The 20920-nt window shown below is 40.3% G+C and overlaps 2 protein-coding genes across 9 annotated transcripts in view; both read left to right on the plus strand.

Moving 5' to 3' along the window:
- Positions 1–13114, plus strand: part of SENP7 (SUMO specific peptidase 7) — a 70522-nt gene extending 57408 nt beyond the window's left edge. For all 8 annotated transcript variants that reach the window (XM_037908027.2, XM_037908035.2, XM_043538571.1 and 5 more), the window contains 7 exons: positions 807–899; positions 2906–3123; positions 3637–3686; positions 6298–6338; positions 6597–6665; positions 9406–9556; positions 11001–13114. In XM_037908027.2, coding sequence (XP_037763955.1) covers positions 807–899; positions 2906–3123; positions 3637–3686; positions 6298–6338; positions 6597–6665; positions 9406–9556; positions 11001–11138 — 760 coding nt within the window. In that variant the 3' untranslated portion in view covers positions 11139–13114. The remainder of the gene's footprint in view (positions 1–806; positions 900–2905; positions 3124–3636; positions 3687–6297; positions 6339–6596; positions 6666–9405; positions 9557–11000) is intronic.
- A 2068-nt stretch (positions 13115–15182) lies between these two features.
- The window catches only part of IMPG2 (interphotoreceptor matrix proteoglycan 2), a 91186-nt gene continuing 85448 nt past the window's right edge, over positions 15183–20920 (plus strand). Inside the window, exons 1-2 of the mRNA XM_043538570.1 lie at positions 15183–17956; positions 20293–20553. Coding sequence (XP_043394505.1) covers positions 17878–17956; positions 20293–20553 — 340 coding nt within the window. The 5' untranslated portion in view covers positions 15183–17877. The remainder of the gene's footprint in view (positions 17957–20292; positions 20554–20920) is intronic.

A 20920-nucleotide genomic window follows, 5' to 3' on the forward strand; every position in this document is an offset into this window, starting at 1 on the left:
TTAGTGGATGAGGGTCTATTGCCTGTGTTATGCAGGATGTCAGATTAGAAGATCATAATGGTCCTTTCTGACCTTAAAATCTATGGATAAGCTAGCTCAAATAAGTTTAATTGAAAAGACTCAGAAAATTACTCAGTATACAGATCAGTCCACCTGTTCTGTAAGTGACTTCTCATAGATTCTTGATGAGGTGTTTTGCCAGCCTCTGCATCTCCCCTCTCGAAGTGCTCTTGAGATTTTTTTTTTAAAAAAGGACTTGTTTAGGGTGGGAAGCAGTAGAGTTTATCGGGGAGCTGATTTCCAGCCTGACACTTTTGTGAGCACATTAATGTTAAGTACATTTAAAATACATTCCCTTTAAAGATGTTTAAATTGGCAGAGCCCTTCTTTTCGGACACAGAAAAAGAAATTATTCCCAAATATTTGCTTTGATTTTAAGTTAACAGAGCTGTATTGCCAGCCCTAAGCATTCAGAAATCATGAGTTTGGTCCCCAAAATCATGATACTTAAAAAGATATTCAGAGTTCATTTTACTTACATTCTGGTTTTTGGCCTTGAGCATACAGTGAGGGTGGGGAGTCACATGGTACAAAATTTTCTCTGCAACAGGGAAGTCTGGGAACCTTTTTTCAATGTCAGCTGAGAGTCTCACATAATTGCATGACTCTGGTACCTGCGACTTTAAGAGGAACACCACATATTGCAAGACTTGCAGTAAGTTAATGAACGTTGGCAACACTGAAGTCCTTCAGCAGAAAAACCCAAAGAAACAAACCAATGGTAATTGTTGTTTTTGTATTCACAGAGTGGCACAAAGAAGACATAAAAGAGTAAGAACGTGGACTCGACATATAAACATCTTTAATAAAGATTATATCTTTGTGCCTGTTAATGAGGAGTAAGTATGACACACATACTTTTGAAATAGTTTTTTGTGGGGCCATTTTCTGAATCTTAAAATTTCAAAGATTTTATATTTACTCTCAAAGGGAGCAGTGAAATTTCCATGGTCCAATATTTTATGATCCACCAGCAACCGAAATAAGTGCTACTAGAAAGCTAGGGATTCCTGATAGATTTTAAAGCACTAAATACCATGCTGTCTATCTAGATCAGGGGTGGTCAAACTTTTTGGCCTGAGGGCCACATCGGGGAATAGAAATTTTATGGTGGAACGTGAATGCCCACAAAATTGGGGTTGGAGTGTGGGAGGGGGTGCGGGCTCTGAGGTGGGGCTGGGGATGAGGGGTTTGGGGTGTAGGAGGGTGCTCTGGCTGGGACTGAGGGGTTCAGGGCTGGGGCAGGGGTGCAGGAAGGGATGCAGTTTCCGGCTGGGGGTGCGGACTCTGGGGTGGAGCTGGGGATGAGAGGTTTGGGGTGCGGGAGGGTGCTCCGGGCTGGAATTGAGGGGTTTGGAGAGCTGGAGGGGGATCAGAGGGTAGGGGGTAGGGAGAGGCTCGGGGTGCAGGCTCTGAGCAGCGCTTCCCTCAAGCGGCTCCCGGAAGCAGCAGCATGTCCCTTCTCCTGCTCCTACGCAGGGGGCGCGGCCAGGCGGCTTTGCACACTGTCACATCCACAGGCACCGCCCCTGCAGCTCCCATTAGAGTGCCAAAGGGAGCCATTGGAGCTTGTAGGAGCTGGAGGAGGCCATGCTGTGGCTTCCAGGAGCCGTGTGGAGCAGCCCCTGACCCTGGGTCCCAGCTAGAGCGCCGGAACGGGGCTGAGCCGCGTGGTGCAGCCCCCGACCCGGCATCCCAGCTGGAGCGCCAGAGCAGGGCAAGTCCCAGATCCCACTCCCCAGCTGGAGCTCGTGGGCCAGCTTAAAATGGCTCCGGCCCGCGGGCCGTAGTTTTCCCACCCCTAACCTAGATGAAGAGCCCGCATTTCCAGTGGTGTAACAGATTAGTCTCTAACTCTAGCAATTTAGGAGATTGGCTAAAATGTCAGAATTGAAGTGGGGGAGTAATCTAAATAGTTTTAGGGTGTGCTCTCATTATGTACCAGGGTTAGAAATGCTTTGGTTGATCAGTACAAACACTCCCAGGACTGTTAAGCTTTTCCGAGTGCGGATACTCTCTCATTGGTCAGCAAGAAAATAATTACATAGACTCTGAGTTTAAAAGTAAAATAAAGAGCAATCCTGCTCGTTGTGCGGAAAATATAATTAGTTTAAAATAAAGTTCCTCCAAATGTTAGCATGTCATATGCATCTGGTTTGAAGAAAGCTATTTCCTTGCCTCCAGTAACCTTTGCTTTGTGGGTCTTTATTCCAGAAAGGCTTGGTTGTATTTTTAGGGTGTTTTTTTTTAGTTGTCATCATATACCCTATGAACTTGGGTACTTTTCTGTAAGCAGCTCCCTGTAGAACAATACATAGTACTGCAGTACCAGTACCAATATATGGGCCTGATTCTACACTGCCCCACACGTGGAAGTCCCATTGAAGTTGATAAGTGATGTCAGTGGAAGTTGTGTATACAAAAGAGCAGCTGAGGTCATGTAAATGTGTTCAGGTTGGCGGAATATATTGTGGACTATATCCATGTTTTCATACCTGGCACTGATCATTCGATTAGGGTATCCTGAGGTTTTTGTTTTGTTTGTTTGCAGGGAGTGTGTGTTGAGAACCAGATAGGAGAAGTACTTGAGAACCAGGAAAGTGAGAATTATCTTTACAACAGTGTCCTGCTGCAGAGGTGAAATGAGTAGGAGTATATGTGTATCATTGTGTTCTTCTAAATGAACATCGTAAAGGTCAGAACTGATAGACATACAGTGGAGCAACAATGCATTAGTTCCATTAGCTCACTAGTACCAAAGGCTTTCCACAGCGTTTAAAGGACTCTTGAATACTGAATTGCTGACATTTTATTTTTTTTATTTTTCCTCTCATCCCCATGGTAGATCTCACTGGTACATTGCAGTTATTTGCTTTCCTTGGTTAGAAGAAGCGGTATATGAGGACTGTCCAAATCAGGGGTCACTGCAGTCCCAGACTCAGCAATCTCCACTTCAGTCAGAAAAGAAGAGAGAAACAGTTAGAACCAACACAGTGCTGGTCTTCAGTGATAACTGGAAGAATAAAGAAGACCTGGATGTAAAGAGCAATCTGCACTCAGACGGTAGTGTTTTTTAAAAAGAAAATGATGAAAAACTGTTAGCTTTATGCTTTAATGAGGCACTTATCAAAGAAAACTTAATTCTTTGCAAGACTGATTTAGTGGATTTTTTAGGTTACCATATGTAGTAAAATTTCCTGATATATTAGGGACTGTATTATGTTCTTGATGCCTGTGTGCAACTTTCTTAGACATGAATGGAAGTGGCATGTGCAGATGCAGCGCATGATTTAGTCCTAAGTGAGGTTTCCATACTAGGATCCTGGCCGAACTCACATCAAAGTCAATGAAAAAAATCTCATTGATTTCAGTGCGAGTTGGATCAGGACCCTAGTGAGGTTCTTCAGCAATATTCAGCCATTCAGACATGCTTGTACCACAGGGAACTAAAGCTAGCTTATGTTCATGCCATCTTCTTTACAATGCGGATAGAGCCATTGATCAAGAAATGCAAATATTTCAGCCAAAAAAATAGAAAATAATTGTTCTTATTTTAAATTTACTGTCCCCCACTAGGTAAAGATCATCATGCTTCATCTCCAAATTTGGAGTCAAATCATTATGAAGTAAGTACTTTTCTGTACTGACAAGGGAGAAACAGTGAAGTCTTTAGTGGCAATCTGACACTGTCAGATTAAAAACTACATTTAAAAATAAAATTTAGGACAAAACTATCTGCTAATGTCCTTTTAGGTAAACAATAACAAGTAGTAGTGTATATTTGGATGTATTGGACAAGGACATGCTTGGGTTTTATTTTTGCTTGGCATAACTAGACTACTTGAATGTCACTGCTTTAAAATAAAATTACATTTTTGTAAAATTGACTTGACCCCTCCGATCCTACTTGATATTTGCCATCAGGCTCTTCATTAGCGAAGTAGGCTGACTTCCAGGAGAAGTGAATTACATGTGGGGAGGAGGGTAATAATTTCCATTAATGTTTTTAACAGCTCAACCTTGTAAAATTTTACTCTAACAGAGCAAGTTTTTTTGAATATTGAACAAAATGATAAGGAAATAAATCATTATAATGTCTAGTGAAGAGCAGAGGAGTATGTGTTATATCTGGGCTAGTAAATTTGCATGACTGTTTTGCAAGGTTTACTATCTGCATCCAAACCAGTATTGTTTTTAGGCTGGGTTATTGCTTTCATAGTATCTGAAACATGTTTCCCTATAGCTTCTTGATTCTGCATCTTCTGAGCCCAATCTTGAGCTGATGGGCTCTGCTTGTTCTTTTAAAGACTGAGAGAGGCGTAATGGAAGATCTGATTCATAAAGAAGCTCAAGTGTCTTTAGGATGGTTGGATTCTACAGAACTCTCACCTCTGGGACTGGCAGGGAGAGCAAACTCTAAGGGGAAAAACTGCAGGCAGGCAGATGTTTGTTGATTTTAAGAAAGGGTATGGGCTAGATTGTGGCTCAGTCTAATGCAGCTGCAGAAAGGATTGAAAGGGTGTGAACTCCTCCCATCCGCCCCCATGTGACTGCATAGGACTTGGTCAGATTCTGGGCACAAGATGGAAAGCAGAGGCTGAGCACATGGTACTCCCGCTTTGAAAGTAAGTGGATGAGAAAGGGGAAGGGAGTAGGAGTCATGTCTGTGCACCTCCCCCAGGCACCAGCTAATAAAACTGGTTGGATGCAAGGGACAGGAATATGATGTATGGCTAGTAATGAGCTGATGCAGTATATTCCCCCAAACCTGAAACAGGAGCTCAGGAGAAATTGACCCAGAGAGGTGCATCTGAGTCACAGTTCCTTTCCGCAGCTTCTTCTGGGCCATTCACTCCCTCTTTGAGAGTAAACTCTCCATCTCGCCCTTAGTGCTTCTTCGAGTGATGGTCCGTGTGTGTATTCCACACATGGGGTGTACATGTGCACCATGAATCCGAGTCCGGAAAATTTTAGTAAGCAGTGTCCGTTGGTCTGCACACATCCAGTGGAATTCCTCGTGCTTTGAAAAGGGCAGTGAGGACTGGTGCCTCTCCAGTTCCTTCTTACTGCTGCATGGCTTGAGTCAGAATCCCATGTTTGCTTCAACCTTCCTCTTCTGTAAACCTGTGAATACGATTTGTAAATTGTTTAATGGCGTAATATTTTAGTGTTTTTATAGTTAGTTTAGTTACTCCCCACCCCAGTGAGCTTCTTCCTCCAAAGAGGGACTATGCCAAGAGTTTCTGGGTTCAAGAACTGTGTCTCCTACCCACAACCACCAGCTCTGCCTCATATCACCATCAAGTGCAGCATCTGCCTCTCTGCCCCTCCCTGAACTCGGGACGAATGAATTTGCCATCTGCAGAGGTACTTACCTGTAGCTGAAGGTTCTTTGAGATGTGTATTTGTGTTCCACTACTGCCCTTCATCCCCACTGTTGCAGATCACCTCTAGATTCATGGTAAGAAAAGGAGCTGGAGATGCTTCAGTCCACACTGCCCTTTGTGCCCTCGGTTCAGAACATGAGTTCCACTACATAGGTGCAGACCAAAGGACACTGCTTACTAAAAATGTCCAGAGTCAGGCCCATGGTGCGCATGTGTAACCGTATGTAGAATACAGATAGGGACCACATATCTCGAAGAACCTCCAGTTACAGGTAAGTAACCTCCATTTCTTGTTGGTGGCAGTTAGAATAGAGAATATTTAAAAGGGATGTAGTTACCTTGAAAATCTCACTTATTTTAAAAAGATTTCCCTATTATAGTACCTAAGATTAGTAGAAAAAAAGTTAGTGGAAAACAAGTTTCTATAAAGTTTCCCTATTTTTTCAGTGTTTACTTTGTGCATTTGACAGCACTTTTTGGGGTTTCATTGATTCCCCCCTGTGCTACTTAGCTAGTCAATTTCTCCCTTTATGAAATGATCGCTATAAACATCAACAGGGGAGCAGCAAAAACTTTTTTTTAAAGGATTTTTTAGAAACAAGAAATACTATTTAATGAGTCCTCTGTTGGACTTCAACATGAATTCTGAAATGATAAAATTCTCTTTTTTGTTTACCTCTCAGTGAAATACATTAATATTTGATTGTTTTGAATATATCATAGGTATTTCAGTTTCTTGATCAGTTTGTTACATATTAACTTATCACATCAGGTGTCACCTCATAAAAATATGGAGTCATTTTGTGCTTTTTCTGGATACAACTTGTAAAATTTATTTTATGTTTTTCAGAGCTCTTTAAATAATTCCAAATTAAAGAAGATTTGTAAAAGGTAGGTTTATGCTTTCATAATAATGTAACAACACTTAAGTGTCCATATTCAACAATTTGGCAGCAACATTGAGCACTTGATTCAACTTTACACATAATAAGGGTTACCTTTAAGGGGTGCATTGTTCAGGTTTCCCCATTGATTCCTTTCTACTCATATTACCACTGAAATTAAGTCACAAAATAAAAACCTCTTTTTGCCACTCAACTAATATGCCTAATGAAAGATTAAACTGATTTTTGTTTTTGCTGTCAACAGGCCTTGTATACTCATCCTGGATTCTTTGAAAGCAGGTTCTCTGCAGAACACAGTTCAGATCTTGAGAGAGTAAGTAACAGTTTTTTTCTTGTGTTAGACAGGGACATTGTCAAAGCAGATTTTAGACCCAAAATATCTGATTTACATTCTGTCAAAAAATTGTACAAAACCTAAGAGCAGTAGAAAAGTTTCCATGATTTATTTAAAAACAAAACAGCAGCCTGCAACGCAAACTTCCGTTGTTCAGTTGTAAACATCTCTCTACAGGATTGACACGATTACAGGACTGCTTCAATATCCTAACTAAATATAGTGCAAAAAAAGAAAAAAAGTGAGAGGTATGCTAGACTTTTTGGGGGGAAAAAAAAAAATCTTCATTTTGGTTATCTAAGGTGTTGTGATAATGCAGGTCAGGAATGTTGTTGTGTAATTCTTTTAAACCTGAAAGTGTTCTTTTTAAATGGCCAGTTTTTCAAAGAGTATCCTTCAGTTTTGTGAGTGTACAATTACAACATTTCAGTAGAATGCAGTTACTGCATTTTTGCACACAGATGAAATATGATACCTGGTTGAGGGTGGCTGAATATTTGGTATTACTGATTTAGTCAGATTAAAATATTAGTAGCTGTCTTAGAAGGCAAGAATAAGAACTGCCCTGAAATCTTGTATGCAAACTCAGTGCCCTTACAGAAAAGTACTTAGGGGAAATATAAACGTATATAATTTTTAAATGATCATATTCTCAAGTTGTTATCATGAGTTGGAGTAGTAACCTGAGCTAAATGAGAACAAAAGCACTACTGTAAGTATATGGATGGAAGAGAACTCGATCACAAATCCTTGGTGTCACCCTTTCAACACCAAGCGTTATAACATCATTCTTCGAGTGGTGTTGCACAGAGCAAATGACTTTAACATAGCATACACAAAATCTTTTTTGAATCAGTGCCCTACTGACAATATAAAGTATTTGGGGCCGAACTGGGATGTTGTTCTTGTTCTTTATTGCGTTTAATGAAAAGAGTAAAATGCAGCAGACCTAATAAAAATGGTCAGTGATGGAGACTCCACCAGGACCCTTGGTAAATTGTTGGGTGGTTAAAAACAGTAATTAACTGTTGCAACAATTTACGAAGGGTTGTGGTGGATTCTCCATCACTGACCCTTTATAAATCAAGATTGGATGTTTTCTAAAATCTGCTTTAGGCATTATTTTGGGGTAGTTTTATGCCCTGCCTTTTCTGTGGGTTTTGTCATAGGAGAGGGCAGTCATGCCAATGGTAAATTAGCTCTAAACTGGATGAATATATGAGCACACAGATCTTTGTATTAACTAGGGAGTGGGCTTCATTTGAACTCTGAAGCTCTTACATTCAATTGGGTGTGTACCTTCCACTTTTCAGTGGCCTCTCTACCTTTTCAGGAGTGGTGTGGGTTTTGGGTGCTCGTTTCTGAGAGGCCTCAGAAGCACTGAATGCTTGCAGCTCTAGCTGAAGTCCAGCAAAAGCTGTGGGTGGCTGAAAATCAGACCCAGCATGTCTCAAGGAATCCAAAATTAGTGTCAAGTATCAGAGGGGTAGCCGTGTTAGTCTGGATCTGTAAAAGCGGCAACGAGTCCTGTAGCACCTTATAGACTAACAGTCGTATTGGAGCATAAGCTTTTGTGGGTGAATATCCACTTCTTCAGATGCATGTAGTGGAAATTTCCAGAGGCAGGTATAAATATGCAAGCAAGAATCAGGCTAGGGATAACGAGGTTAGTTCAATCAGGGAGGATGAGGCCCTCTTCTAGCAGTTGAGGTGTGAACACCGAGGGAGGAGAAACTGCTTTTGTAGTTGGCTAGCCATTCACAGTCTTTGTTTAATCCTGAGCTGATGGTGTCAAATTTGCAAGTGAACTGAAGCTCAGCAGTTTCTTTTTGAAGTCTGGTCCTGAAGTTTTTTTGCTGTAGGATGGCTACCTTTAAATCTGCTATTGTGTGTCCAGGGAGGTTGAAGTGTTCTCCTACAGGTTTTTGTATATTGCCATTCCTAATATCTGATTTGTGTCCATTTATCCTTTTACTTAGGGATTAGTGGGCACTTTTGAACATTTGGTTCAATGTGTAGCTGTTGCAGTCAGAGGGCAATAGGGGAGCCTTCTGGTGAACACTTGTAACTTCCAGTGAATGGTAAGAACAGTCCCTGAAGCCCAGTGGATGCCTGGCCATCATCGTGTTACAAAAGTGGTTCCTAAAGGCTGTCATTTAATCTTTACCATAGATAGGGTATACTGTCAAGTTGAAATTGCTGTAATCTAACAGCAAGTAGTTCAGTTTGTTCCTAATTTAAATTCTGATGTTATATTTATGGTTTGCTTAGCGTGAACCACATGCTTTTTATTTATTTTTGTGTGTGTGAAATGTTTGACAACATGAACCTAATTCACAAATTTTACACTCTGCATAATAATCATGCAGGATAACTATAGCTCCTTCAAGTGTTTAAGAAGTGCTGTTGTGTCTTTCTGATGGCTTGAAGAAACCCTGCGCAGATGGCTGGTCAGAATTACCTTCCCATTTAAACTCTACCTTGGCTATCTCATGCATGATATAAATTATTTGGTACGGCCCCGTATGGCTATTACACAAAACTGAACCATGGAATTATCTGTAACTGTTCAAGTGAGCTTTTGTGAGGGGTTGTGGAAGCAAGTTGAGTAGAAAATTGTGGTGTTTACTCAGTACTGTCCTAGAACAGGCAATACCCAAAAAAGGTCAGAGTTTAGCAGGCCCTTCTTGAGTATTTAACTTACTCTGTTTTATTTCAGGTACCTGGAAATAGAGTGGGAAGCTAAACGAAAAACCCACCGGGAATTCAGCAAATCAACGATGCTGGATTTCTGTCCCAGAGTCCCGAAACAGGATAACAGCAGTGATTGCGGGGTATATTTACTGCAGTATGTGGAAACCTTCTTCCAGGTACAGTATAGAAATATTACAAATGTCTGCCTATAACCTTCTTCTGGGTGAAATCCTCAAATCTCTCTGAACGCCTAATAGTGAGGCATAATATATTGTTCCACTTGAGGAAGGGGAGAGAAGATCTACCCTTGACCTGGAGGCAGGGCTGCCCCTCTGTTTTCTTTTGCAGCTGGAGTATAGGCAACTTGTGTGTAGTTTTCTGGCCGCTTGATCCAGGGTGGCTTCTACTCTCAGACTCCCAACCCTGCTGGTGTATTTGAAGTCTGTGCAGAGCATGTGGAGGCGGGGAAGAGGGAACCCTTGCATGTTTGTATTGCCCCTTTCCTACATCCCTGAACCAAAGTCCTGTGCACGGAGAGTTCTGTTTGGGTCCTCAGCCCATGAGCAAATTTCTCTCTGTGCAGAAGAGCATAATACGCTCCTATGTAGGTGTGAGCCAGAGTTCAGCGCTGATCTTTCTGAACAGCTCACTTTCTAGCCACCTGGTGCAGAGCTTTTCTGTACTCTGATTGTTACCTTTTTCTCTTCATTATAACTTAATGTTTAGATTTCACATTTTTCTTCCTCTGAATGATTAAATGTGTGATCATTTAAATAAGTAATAAGTAAGTTGGTTTAAAAAAAAATCTCATCGTATCTGCCCACAGGCTGGGCTTGTGGAAGCTAATTTGTGGCATCCAAGCATCTGGTTTAGTTAGGACAAGCACATTCTCTGCCCCCATTCTCCTTCTTCACCAGCATAATGTGGTATAGAGGTCTCAGTGCCAGAGCAAGTATTCTGTCCCAGCCACGGGGCAAGAGGTCCTGGCTTAACCTGCAATCTCCCCCTCTGGTGTCCTGCTGAGCCCCGTAGAGGCATTCTTCACGTTTGTCATTTCTTCGTCAGCAGACAATCTGGCAGGGGAGACAGGTGGGACTGTTGTGCTGTTAGAAAACTTCATCCTGCAACATACAATTTTCAGTGCCATGTGTGACTAATTAGCTAGTGGGCATAATGTGCACAGGTGTGCGCTCTCTTGCCCCTCAGTGTCACCCTTTTTTCCCTCCTATCCTGCTGTCTTCCCTCTCCTTGCTAATTGCAGAATGTTGTTTCCTCCTTCACCATGAATTAAGATACATTCCCAAAGGGCCATGGTTCTACAGATGCTGTCCTTTCAGATGGGACTTCCTCCCTTTCTCTGCCTATGTGAGTGCTGGGCACAGGAGATGTCAGAATGTATCTCTCAAAACTGACCCTTTAAAAGGGCCTTATCCAGTTTCCTGAGGCAAACTGCTACGTTGTGTAGCTTATGCCTTATTGTACATTTCCAATCTTTAACACTGTATGGAGTGTGAGCTCTGATAGTGCTGTCCAGTGTCAGCAATAGTGTGCATGGAAGTCTAGTGAAAAAACTGCAAGTGCAAAGATATCTTTTAAAAACGACCTTTTTTTTGCCACCAGGATCCTGTTGTTAACTTTGAGCTGCCAATGCGCTTGGAGCGGTGGTTCCCTCGTCGGGTGGTGAGGAGCAAACGGGAAGAAATTCGAGACCTGATCTTGCAACTGCACTTGCAACAGCAACGCGGCAGCAGCAGCTAATGAATCTGTTCAGCCAAACCTGGCACAAACATTTACTGAATAAAATTGCTGGAAAGCTGCTTAGGAGCATTTAGACTCTCCCTTATGAGAAAGAAAAAATGCTACATAGTATTATTGTTGGTTTGTTGTAAATTTATTCTGAGGCTTTATATTTGAATTGTATGTTTAGAGGATGCAGGGAGGGGTGGGGGTGTGGGTAGGGTATAGATAAAGTATAAATATGTAATTTAAAGCTAATATTTGTTGGCTAACTGAATTTTCACTTGGAATCTGGAAGCAGCATACAGGTATGTGCCGCAAAGATGTGAAAATATTTTAATTCTAAGGAGTGTGTTCCTCACCATTTGTTACATTCATGTAACTCTGGGAGCTGAGTAAGCATATAGGTGTCATATGTGATGCCTCCTTGTTTAACTTGACAACTGATAATATGATCTCAGACCTCTTGTTGTAACTTTCTCCATTTTGCAATTCTCGTGTATAGTATGAATACTATGTATTTTTTAGTTTGAGAATATAGTACTGAATCTCTTTAGAGATGCCTTTTGTGGTATATTTTGTAATAAACTGAATCAGGAGTAACCTGCACCCCAGAGGAGATCAGCCTGTTGAGAGTTGAAATTGCTGTTTAAGTGTTTCCATCATAAAACTTATTTTTGAAGGAGCTGAAAACATTTGCTCCAGGGTGAAGCTTGGAGCCTTGCAAGGTGAAAAGTGGACTTTTTTCTATATTTTTAGATCCTTTTTTCCTTAACCAAATTTTTAGAAAATGGTCTTGATTTTAAAATATAAATACATGCTTGTTGCAAAGACAGTAAATTAAATCCTACTCATCTTACTCTTGTGGGTTGCCCTATTCACTCTGATAGGATGACTTGTATGTGTATAAGACAAGCAAGGTTTGACCCAGTATGTTCGTTTTAGGGGCTCTAATGTGAAATATATGCACATGCCTTCACTCAAAAAAAGCCCATTATATGCATATATGTAATATGTCTTAAGAGACTGCATACATATTCAGTGTCCATTCCTGCAAACAGCTAGGTCTGTACATAACTTTACTGATGGGAGTTAGTCCTATTGAGTAAAGCTACTCGGATGTTTGTGTTTGGACTGGGCTTTTATTTGATAAGCTAGAACAAGTGAGTGTATATATATTTAGCCAGTTTTTCAGAGATGTTAGTCACAGAAAGGTTTAATGACCTTTCAATATATGTGTATTTCTCCCAAGGTCACTAATGGGAGTTAGGTGGCTGTGTTGAAAAGGAGCTTTCTTCTGTTCTCTGTGGTAAGTCAGTGCATGTTTCAGAGCTGCCTTTGAAATAATTGTATTTCAGTTAATCAACAGCACTCCCTTCCCCGGGGCCTATGTTTTAGAGCAGCATTGCTGCTGACAACCAGAAAAAGTTGGAGCCTTCAAAGCTGAAAGCGGATTGCAGAACTAAAGTGAAAATGGAGGGAAGGCCAGAAATGTGTTGCATGCCCCTAGAACTGAGGCTCTGGGCCAGATCCTCCACTGGTGTAAACCAGTGCAACTCCGTTGACTTAATTTACGTCATTGGGAGGATCTGGCCTTCACTGTAGGAGTGCACTCAGCACAGAAATGCATTCTGTCTCAAACCAGGAAGTGCTGGATGATTTTACGGGGCGAGGAAAAATATTTTTAAACCAAGTTTCTTTGCTGAGTGCCATTACCTTCTGCCTATCTTCGGCCAGCTTACTGGGGGCAGTCGTCATGCATTTCTGGGCTTAACATCATTTCCTTTTTCGTTTTTCAGTTGACCTTTTCAAGCTTAAACTATAGCAACTTCATTTCATATTTGCATGGGTTAAAGAGCATCAGTCTCAGCCTCCATGAACATGTGTTGCTTTCCTTACCTTAACCACAGCATCAGAATTATTATAGACGTAAGTTTTTGTATTTATTGTAGACATGGATAAAAGAATAAGTAAATAAATGTGTATGGTCACACTAAGCTTTTTCAGTTGATGGGTATTTTTTCTCGTGAGCCTGTTAAGGTTGTATTATAAATTTTTTTTTACAACTCTTTTAGATGGGCTTGTTTGTACATTTTAAACAATAAAAGAAGGGGCAATCTTTTAAAATCACTTTTATGACATTGAGACCTTTCTTACAAATTGATGATGGAAATGTGTTTTGAGAATGCCAGTGTTTGATATTAAAAATCTTTAGAAGTTATTGGACTTGATTGTTCCAGTTCTTTATAACCAATGAGTTAAATATAAATCGGAGTATTTTATCAACTTGTCACTTACCTACTATATCTGTTGTTAACCCATGTGGGGTTGTTTGTTTTTGTTTTTTTGAAAACTGTAACTTATCTAATTAATTTTGAACACGGCTATTCTAGTTGTTGCTATTCAGCCCTTAAAAAGACATTTTAATAGTTCACAACTCCTTGAGTGAAAAGCATTCAGTTCTTTTTGAACCAGATTGTCGACCCCCAACAAGTCTATTTTCTGCCTGGCTCGACCAACCATATTGCCTTCCCCTTTCAGTCTTCCCTGCGTGATGGATGTGCTGTGAGTGAGAGGGGGTGTGGCCGGAAAGCATTGAGCTCTGGAGATCCCTGCTTTCTGCAGTGGCACTTTGGGGGCCATTGAAGGCAACATAAGGCCACCCTGAAACTGATCTGACTTGCATCAGGGGCCAAACCAGTACAAACAACTTTGCCCACATGTTCCCAACCTCTCCAGGTCAAGCACAGTATAGTGGACTAGGGGATTGAGGGCATAGAGTTTAACACTAGTTCAAAAGCTACAATTCATAGCAAAGATTTATACTCTGCAAGCATAACTTTGGCATCAGGGTGCTTTACTCTATTTAAAAACGTATAGTTTACAAAATATTGGTCTATTTAAAATGAAGGTTGCCAGACTTTGGCAGTGCCAGGCCAGCAGTGAAAGCAGGTTTCAGAAGATTGGTCCCTACAGAGAATGCTTTGGTACCAAGTCACAGAAAGGTCAATTCCAGAAACTCACTGCAAGAGCAACCCAGCAGAAACAAAGATGAAGATATGAAAGGCTGTAGGAAGTAAATCCTTGATTAAAATGTGTAAATAACAAGTCATCAGCAGGCATCAAAAGATTGTGGTAGTCATACATCAAGTGTGTATTTTGAAAAGTGTTTGTGGGCTGCTGGATTTGTCCATTGGAATGGAAGGCATAGACCTCTTGTAATTCACCTGTCTTATCTGAGACTGAACTTCTGAGTCTTGAACCGGAAATTAATTCATTTTAGTAGACGCATGCTACACCCCACAAGTGAAAAAGATGGGGGGAAATCAGACACAGCACTCCTACCTTGATAATGGCAGAGGCGGGGGATGCTTCATTAGGTAACCAGGGATCCAAATCCTCCTGTTTCCAGATTTAAGCTCAGCAACCTAGAGTCAGAAGAAAGGCCTCATGGGGATTGAGAAAATGTTCTTAAAGCAACTATACAACCATGCTGATGCTGAAAATATTGTGAAAGGATAACTGCAGGCATCCTGTCGTCATGATTTCACTCAAATTGCTGAGCAAGGTAAAATGTGTACTCTAGATCAACAGCTCCAAAGAGGAGGAAGACTAAGACTACTACACTGGAGAGCTTGTGAGCAGATTAAATTTAGAAGTGTTAGATTAATTTAGTTGACTATTTCATTTCCAAGTTGCTGCTGCTTACTCAAATAATGCACAATAATATGTTGCTGAGGAGATTGTCATATGATTAAGATGTTGCTTAAAGTGTAACCGCACTCCTAGCAATCCAATCATAAGAGACAATTTAGAAGCTTGATATTTGAACCATGGAAGAGGGGAAAAGACAGGAGGATTCTACAGACACCTAAGTCTTTCTTAGAACTGTTAATCGGTGATGTTGCCTTGGACATATATTTTGCATTGTTTTCTGATAAATTATCTTCCCTGTTACTCTCAGAAGAAATTGTGGTTGAAACTTTTCTATGTTTCTATGGTCTGTTTAATTCGGAAAATATATTTGTTTGTTTTCTGTATGCACAACAAATACCAATAAAGAAATTATTTTAACACTGTGTTTGCACAATAAAATTATGCATTCAACAGGTTTCTGTTGCCCTCCAGAAAAATTGTAACACAAGTAATATACTTGCTTCTTAGCAGTGACACAAAGATAGTTAAAAGGAAAATAAAAATCGTATTAGAGCTAAGGTCAAGGTGATACATTCGCGTGTATAATGCTTCATACAGAGTTCTGATACACATATCAGAAAGTTAAAGTTTAATGAAAAGAGAGATTTTTTTAAAATTGGAAATGCCATTTGAATCTTCGCCTCTAATTCCTTTTGGGCTGAAATTTGGCATGTGTGTTTCAACTATTAGCTGTCGGAGTTCTAAAGTTGCTTGTTTCAAAATACGGAATGCTACTTGAGAGGTTTTAGATATTGGAGGCATGCATTCATTTGACTCAAGCGTCTGCAAGTTTTATTATCACAGAGGAGGTTTTTTTGGCAACTCAGTTGCTTTAAGTGTGTTAAGATATTTAAATGTTAAAACAATAAACGGTACATTCTAAGTAATGCATTTTGCTATCATAACCTTTTAGGGGCAGATCCTCAGCTGGTAGCATTGCAATATTGAAGTCAGTATTGCTACATTGACTTATGCCAGATGAAGATCTGACCCTTCAAATATAAAGTTACTGGCATGAGCTAGTGTTACTACAACCACATTTAAATGTTTGAAAGGCCTTTGTCTTTCTCAGAAAATCTTAAATGGCCATCAGAAATGCTAAGGCAGGCTGTGTCGAAAGGTAGTCAAGCTTCATACTATCCAAATTCTGAATGGGGCTGAGTACCTGATGCTCCTCGACACCACTCAGAATTTGCCCCTCTACCGTTGTATCTATGCAAGAAAACTTTGTACCTTTTGTGCAAGCTCTAAGACGTAGACAGGGCTCAGGCATTTTTACCACTGTGTCATAAAAATGTGCTCAGACTAGGTTTTGTTGAGTGGTCATAGTGGCAGTAGTACCTAAGCCATTGTCTGCATTAGCATTTGTAGCACTGATAGTCTAGGACCAACTGCACAGTGGTGGATAATGGGAACAACATTTTCGTGTCTAGTTTGAAAATTTCAAATCAGTGCACTTTTAAAGGAAGATGTGAGGAAAATCTCACTGCTTTGTAATATCATGACTTCTGTTACTTAGCACAAGGAGCAGACAAAAGCAAAAGTGACTTATTTGACCTGTAAGAACTTACTACAATATCCTAACATTGATTTGGGTCAAAAATCAATCTGCCCTGATAAAAATAAGGATTGAAGGGCTAACCAACCTACTTTTTTGTTTTCTGGTGTCATTTGGTGTGTGTTGGCCACATATTCCTAGTAGGAGCCATCTGTTCCCCTCCCCACATGCTGTTCTTGGTCCCTTTCTGCCTGTATAGTATGTTCTTAGGACAGGGTTTCTTAAATTTGTTCATAATGTGGACGATGTTGTAACAATGAGATTGTCTTATGGGCAACTCCCTTCTAATTTGCGATTTATGCAGATGATCTTCCATTAAGGATTGTATGACATCCTTGTGATGATCACAGAAATTTCCTTATATTAAAAAAATAACATTTGGAACCTATGTAATATCTTTTTAGTGGCTTTCATGCAGTGTAGAAGCTGTAAACAAGGAGAACCAGCACAGTGGGACCAGCCAGCTCTCACAGACCACAGTCTGGGAGCTTCTGTGTTAGGAGCAATTGATATTGTGGTCAGGTTACTTGGATTGGTGGTGATGTCTTGCCCATTTTGTAAGTCCTCACACTGAACCTTGCCACTCCATGACAAATTTCTCCTGGAAAGCAATCTGAGACGGCTTCTGTTGCTGGGTGTCTCTCATTGTACCATGCTACGGCAGCATCCCAATTTGCTCTCCTCTATTTCCTTATTACATTTAAAGTTGCTCACTTGTTAACCAAACAGCTGTTTAGACTTGATGTCTATATAGATGACTTGTTTATAATATTCATAGGTTGGTTAATGTTTAAAAAGAGATGAGAGAATCTGGGAGCGAGCTGCCGTTCTGCCATGCTAAGGACAGGGGTGTTACAGAGTAAGGTCTGTGCATTGCTATAATCTGATGCAGCAATACTTTGCTAGCTCTGTCACCTGAAGAAAGATGTGAGTAGAGACTCATTGCTACCTATGTGGGGGGTGAGGATCTAAGTCAATCAGCACATTCTTTTAAAGCTTCACAAATATATGTAACTAATACAAGTGGAGAAGGAGCAAAGATGTTAATGACAAAGACCTTCCACTGTGGACCTGATCTTAACATGGATTGATGTTGTTTGGCTAGTGTGTGTAAAAGGGAAGGAAATTGAAGAGCCAATGAAAAACATGCTTAATTAAGTGTGAAAGGTACTGTCCTTGTTAACGACATGACAAGATCCGGTAAAGAGCTTAGCTGGCCAGATTAAAACTAAAAAATTGTCTCCTCAATCCATCTGCTAACTCCAAGGAGCTTGCTTTCAGCACCTTTTGTTATTTCTGAAATGAAGTGGAATGCTGTACTTCCTTTGCGAAGAAAATAATCTCTGAAACATTTTGGCTGGCTTTTGTTGTGATTTAATAATAATAATCCTTTTGTCAAAGACAATTACATGTGACGTCAGTAAATTTTCGAGAAGGGAAGGCAACTGACTGTGTTAAAAAGGGATTTTTTTTCCCCCTTATTTATTTTTTTTAGCCAAAATAAATATGCTGAACTTTCCTTGGAAAATCCATCTGGGTGTCTTGATTTTTGTGTTGATTGAAGGGGATCTTCAAGTATTTACAGGTAACACAACTCTTATCTTCATTCTCATGTCCTGTTTTCAATGGTTTAATGATAGCACTATATGAACATGAAAACAGCTCTTTAGTTTAACTAAAGTATGATAATATGGAGAACTACGTGACCAGGTTCTGCTCTGTAATACCAGTGTAAATTGGAAGTAATTTCATTGTCTTCCATGGAGTTACTCTAGATTTACATTGTGGTAACTGAGTAGATGTAGCTATAGGCTGTTAAATTTTGATATGTGACCTTTTCCAGGTTTTCACTGGCATGAAATACCAATGAAAGTGTTTTTTTATTTGTTGCTGTTTCTTAATAACTTACAAAGGAAGGTCTTAATATCAGAGATCCTGCAGCTTTGCATAGGTGTTTAAGATGTTATTGTAGTTTAAAAGAATGAGGGTTTACCACAGTGAACCTAGCCAACATTTTCTTTTCTTTCTGATGGTTATGCACAATCTGGCTGTGGCTTTCCACCCCAGAGGAGGCTGAATTTTGGTGGTGGGTATGTACAGCATATGGGGCTTACATCTACATTCATTGAAATAAAAAGCAAAGTTCCTGTTAACTTTAATGGTGCAAAGTCAGGGCTATGGTTTTAACAGCACTTTGGATTGTAAGTACAATATCAATCTATCATCACTATTCCTGTAGTGAATGTTTCTGATACCTTATTATTCTTCCTCTACCTCACTTTGTCCGCTAACGATATTCCCCTGGATGTGTAGAATTGGATAGTTTTGGGTCATCTGACAAAATAATAGAGAACTTTGCTGACTATGGTTACCACTAGACAGGTCTTTTCCACCCCCACACCCCCTGTGAAGTTGTGGGCTTTTTGTGTTTGGGGGCTAATTAAAGATAAAGGTAAAACAAGTTAAAGCCTTTAGGATAATCTTTTTCTTTCAGAGTAGCAGCCATGTTAGTCTGTATTCGCAAAAAGAAAAGGAGTACTTGTGGCACCTTAGAGACTAACAAATTTATTTGATCGTAAGCTTTCATGAGTTACAGCTCCCTTCATCGGATCCGATGAAGTGAGCTGTAGCTCACGAAAGCTTATTCTCAAATAAATTGGTTAGTCTCTGTGGTGCCACAAGTACTCCTTTTTCTTTCGTTACTGTGCCATTTGATGAATTACATGGGGGAAGGAGATATAATTGCTGATTGTTGACAGGCTTCACAATTCAATCCAGAGATATGAAGATCAAACAAGATTTGTGTAGAAAGGGAGCGTGCAATAGAGAGCTCATTTCCACCCCTTAGCTTAATTGTTCTCTTTCCTTATTTAGACTCTCAATCAGCAAGCCCTTAAGCACACGTCAGTTTTCTCAGAGGGGTAGTTCCGCTGACTTCAATGGGCCAACTGGTATATGTGTATCTATAAGGTTAAACATGTGCATTGGTGTTTGCAGGATCAAGGTGATAGTGCTGATAGTTCATTATCAAGATGCTGCAAAGAAGTTAAAATTATTTAAAATAAAGACAGGGCCAGCCAGCCATCGTCAGGACAGAATACTTGGGGTAGATGACTTGTAGTGCGTCAGAAAACCTCTGGGCCTAAAAAGTTGCCAGCTCTAGTGATAGCTTTGTTGAGGACACCTACCCATTTGAAACTCGATTTAGACCTTTATTGGCAACATGAGAGAGGCCAAGGACTGAATGGGCCATAAAGGCAGAACTCCCCACACCTGGTGAGGAGTGAAGTATGTTGGAGCAGCAATGTGGGGGAGGCTTTTGCTGCTATGGCCTATGCTGTTGCCTGTGTTGTATGTAAATGGAGCACTTGAGTCTCCATGGTGGTCAATACAGCACTTTCCACCATGCCAGCAGTAAATTCACATTTAAATACAAATTCATAAGCAGTTTTTCTGTTGAGACCACTCAGGAGGTAAAATCCTGGGCTTATCTTGATTTAAACTTTTGCCAAGTGAGCATGTGAAACTTAATTGCTCGATGAACCAGACAAATGAAAATTCATCTAGAAGGCATACATTTCCTTGATAACATGGTAAATTCAGAGGAGCCAGGGAAGTCATAAACACCTTTCCTATGATAAATGCAGCTCCTTCTCTGCTACCCTGCCCTCTTGCACCAGTACATCTGAGGGGAGAATTGGGCCCATTTAAAATGACTAATGAAAAAACAAATCCCTGTTCTCCAGATTTTATGGTGGTTAGTCAAAACTCCCATGGAAGTCAACTAGAGGTTTGCCCAAGTTAAGGACTGCAGGATATCAACTATAACTGTACTGCCCAGAAATCCAGGGCAGTGGTGTTGTGATATATAGAATGGTGTAACTCTGTCAGCTGAGTCTTGCATATGGTTTAATTTTACAGCAGAAACTTACTCAGCTGCAGAGGAAATTGAGGGTAAGGATGCTACACCAACAACTCAACCCAATGGCAGGCAATTACTAAACCCTTCGTTGTCTCCTGAGTCAAGACACCGTACTGAATTCATGGGAAAGGAACAACTCAACAGGCATGTGTTGTTTCGAAGGAAGAGGTCCATCCTGTTTCCTAGTGGAGTTAAAATTTGTCCAGATGAGACTGGTGAGCAGGCCATTGCCAACCATCTGAAATACTTCAAACTCCGAGGTAAGTGAATGCAGGGAAGCTGACACACTGCTCTGTAGCAGTGTTAGGTAAGTAAGGATGCAACCATTGCATGCTTAATAGATAATTGATTTTAAAAATTCATTTATAAAAAGTTGTATTTGTTATAAACAATACTTATCATACAAAGAGGCCCTAGGTTAAGTACATTACCTGAGAAATTTTGCTTTTGTTCCTTGATAATTCATAATTATTATGTATGAGCTAACAACCCCGGCTAGCCACATTTGTCTTGGAGATATCTCAGTCCCCGCAATCAAAGCTCCTCCATAATAACCAGTACAACTATACCAATATGACTTCCTATGTGGACATTCTTATTCCAGAATAGGAGGGGCTTTTCCAAGTG

Source organism: Chelonia mydas, chromosome 1, assembly GCF_015237465.2.
Source record: "Chelonia mydas isolate rCheMyd1 chromosome 1, rCheMyd1.pri.v2, whole genome shotgun sequence".
Lineage (NCBI taxonomy): Eukaryota > Metazoa > Chordata > Testudines > Cheloniidae > Chelonia > Chelonia mydas.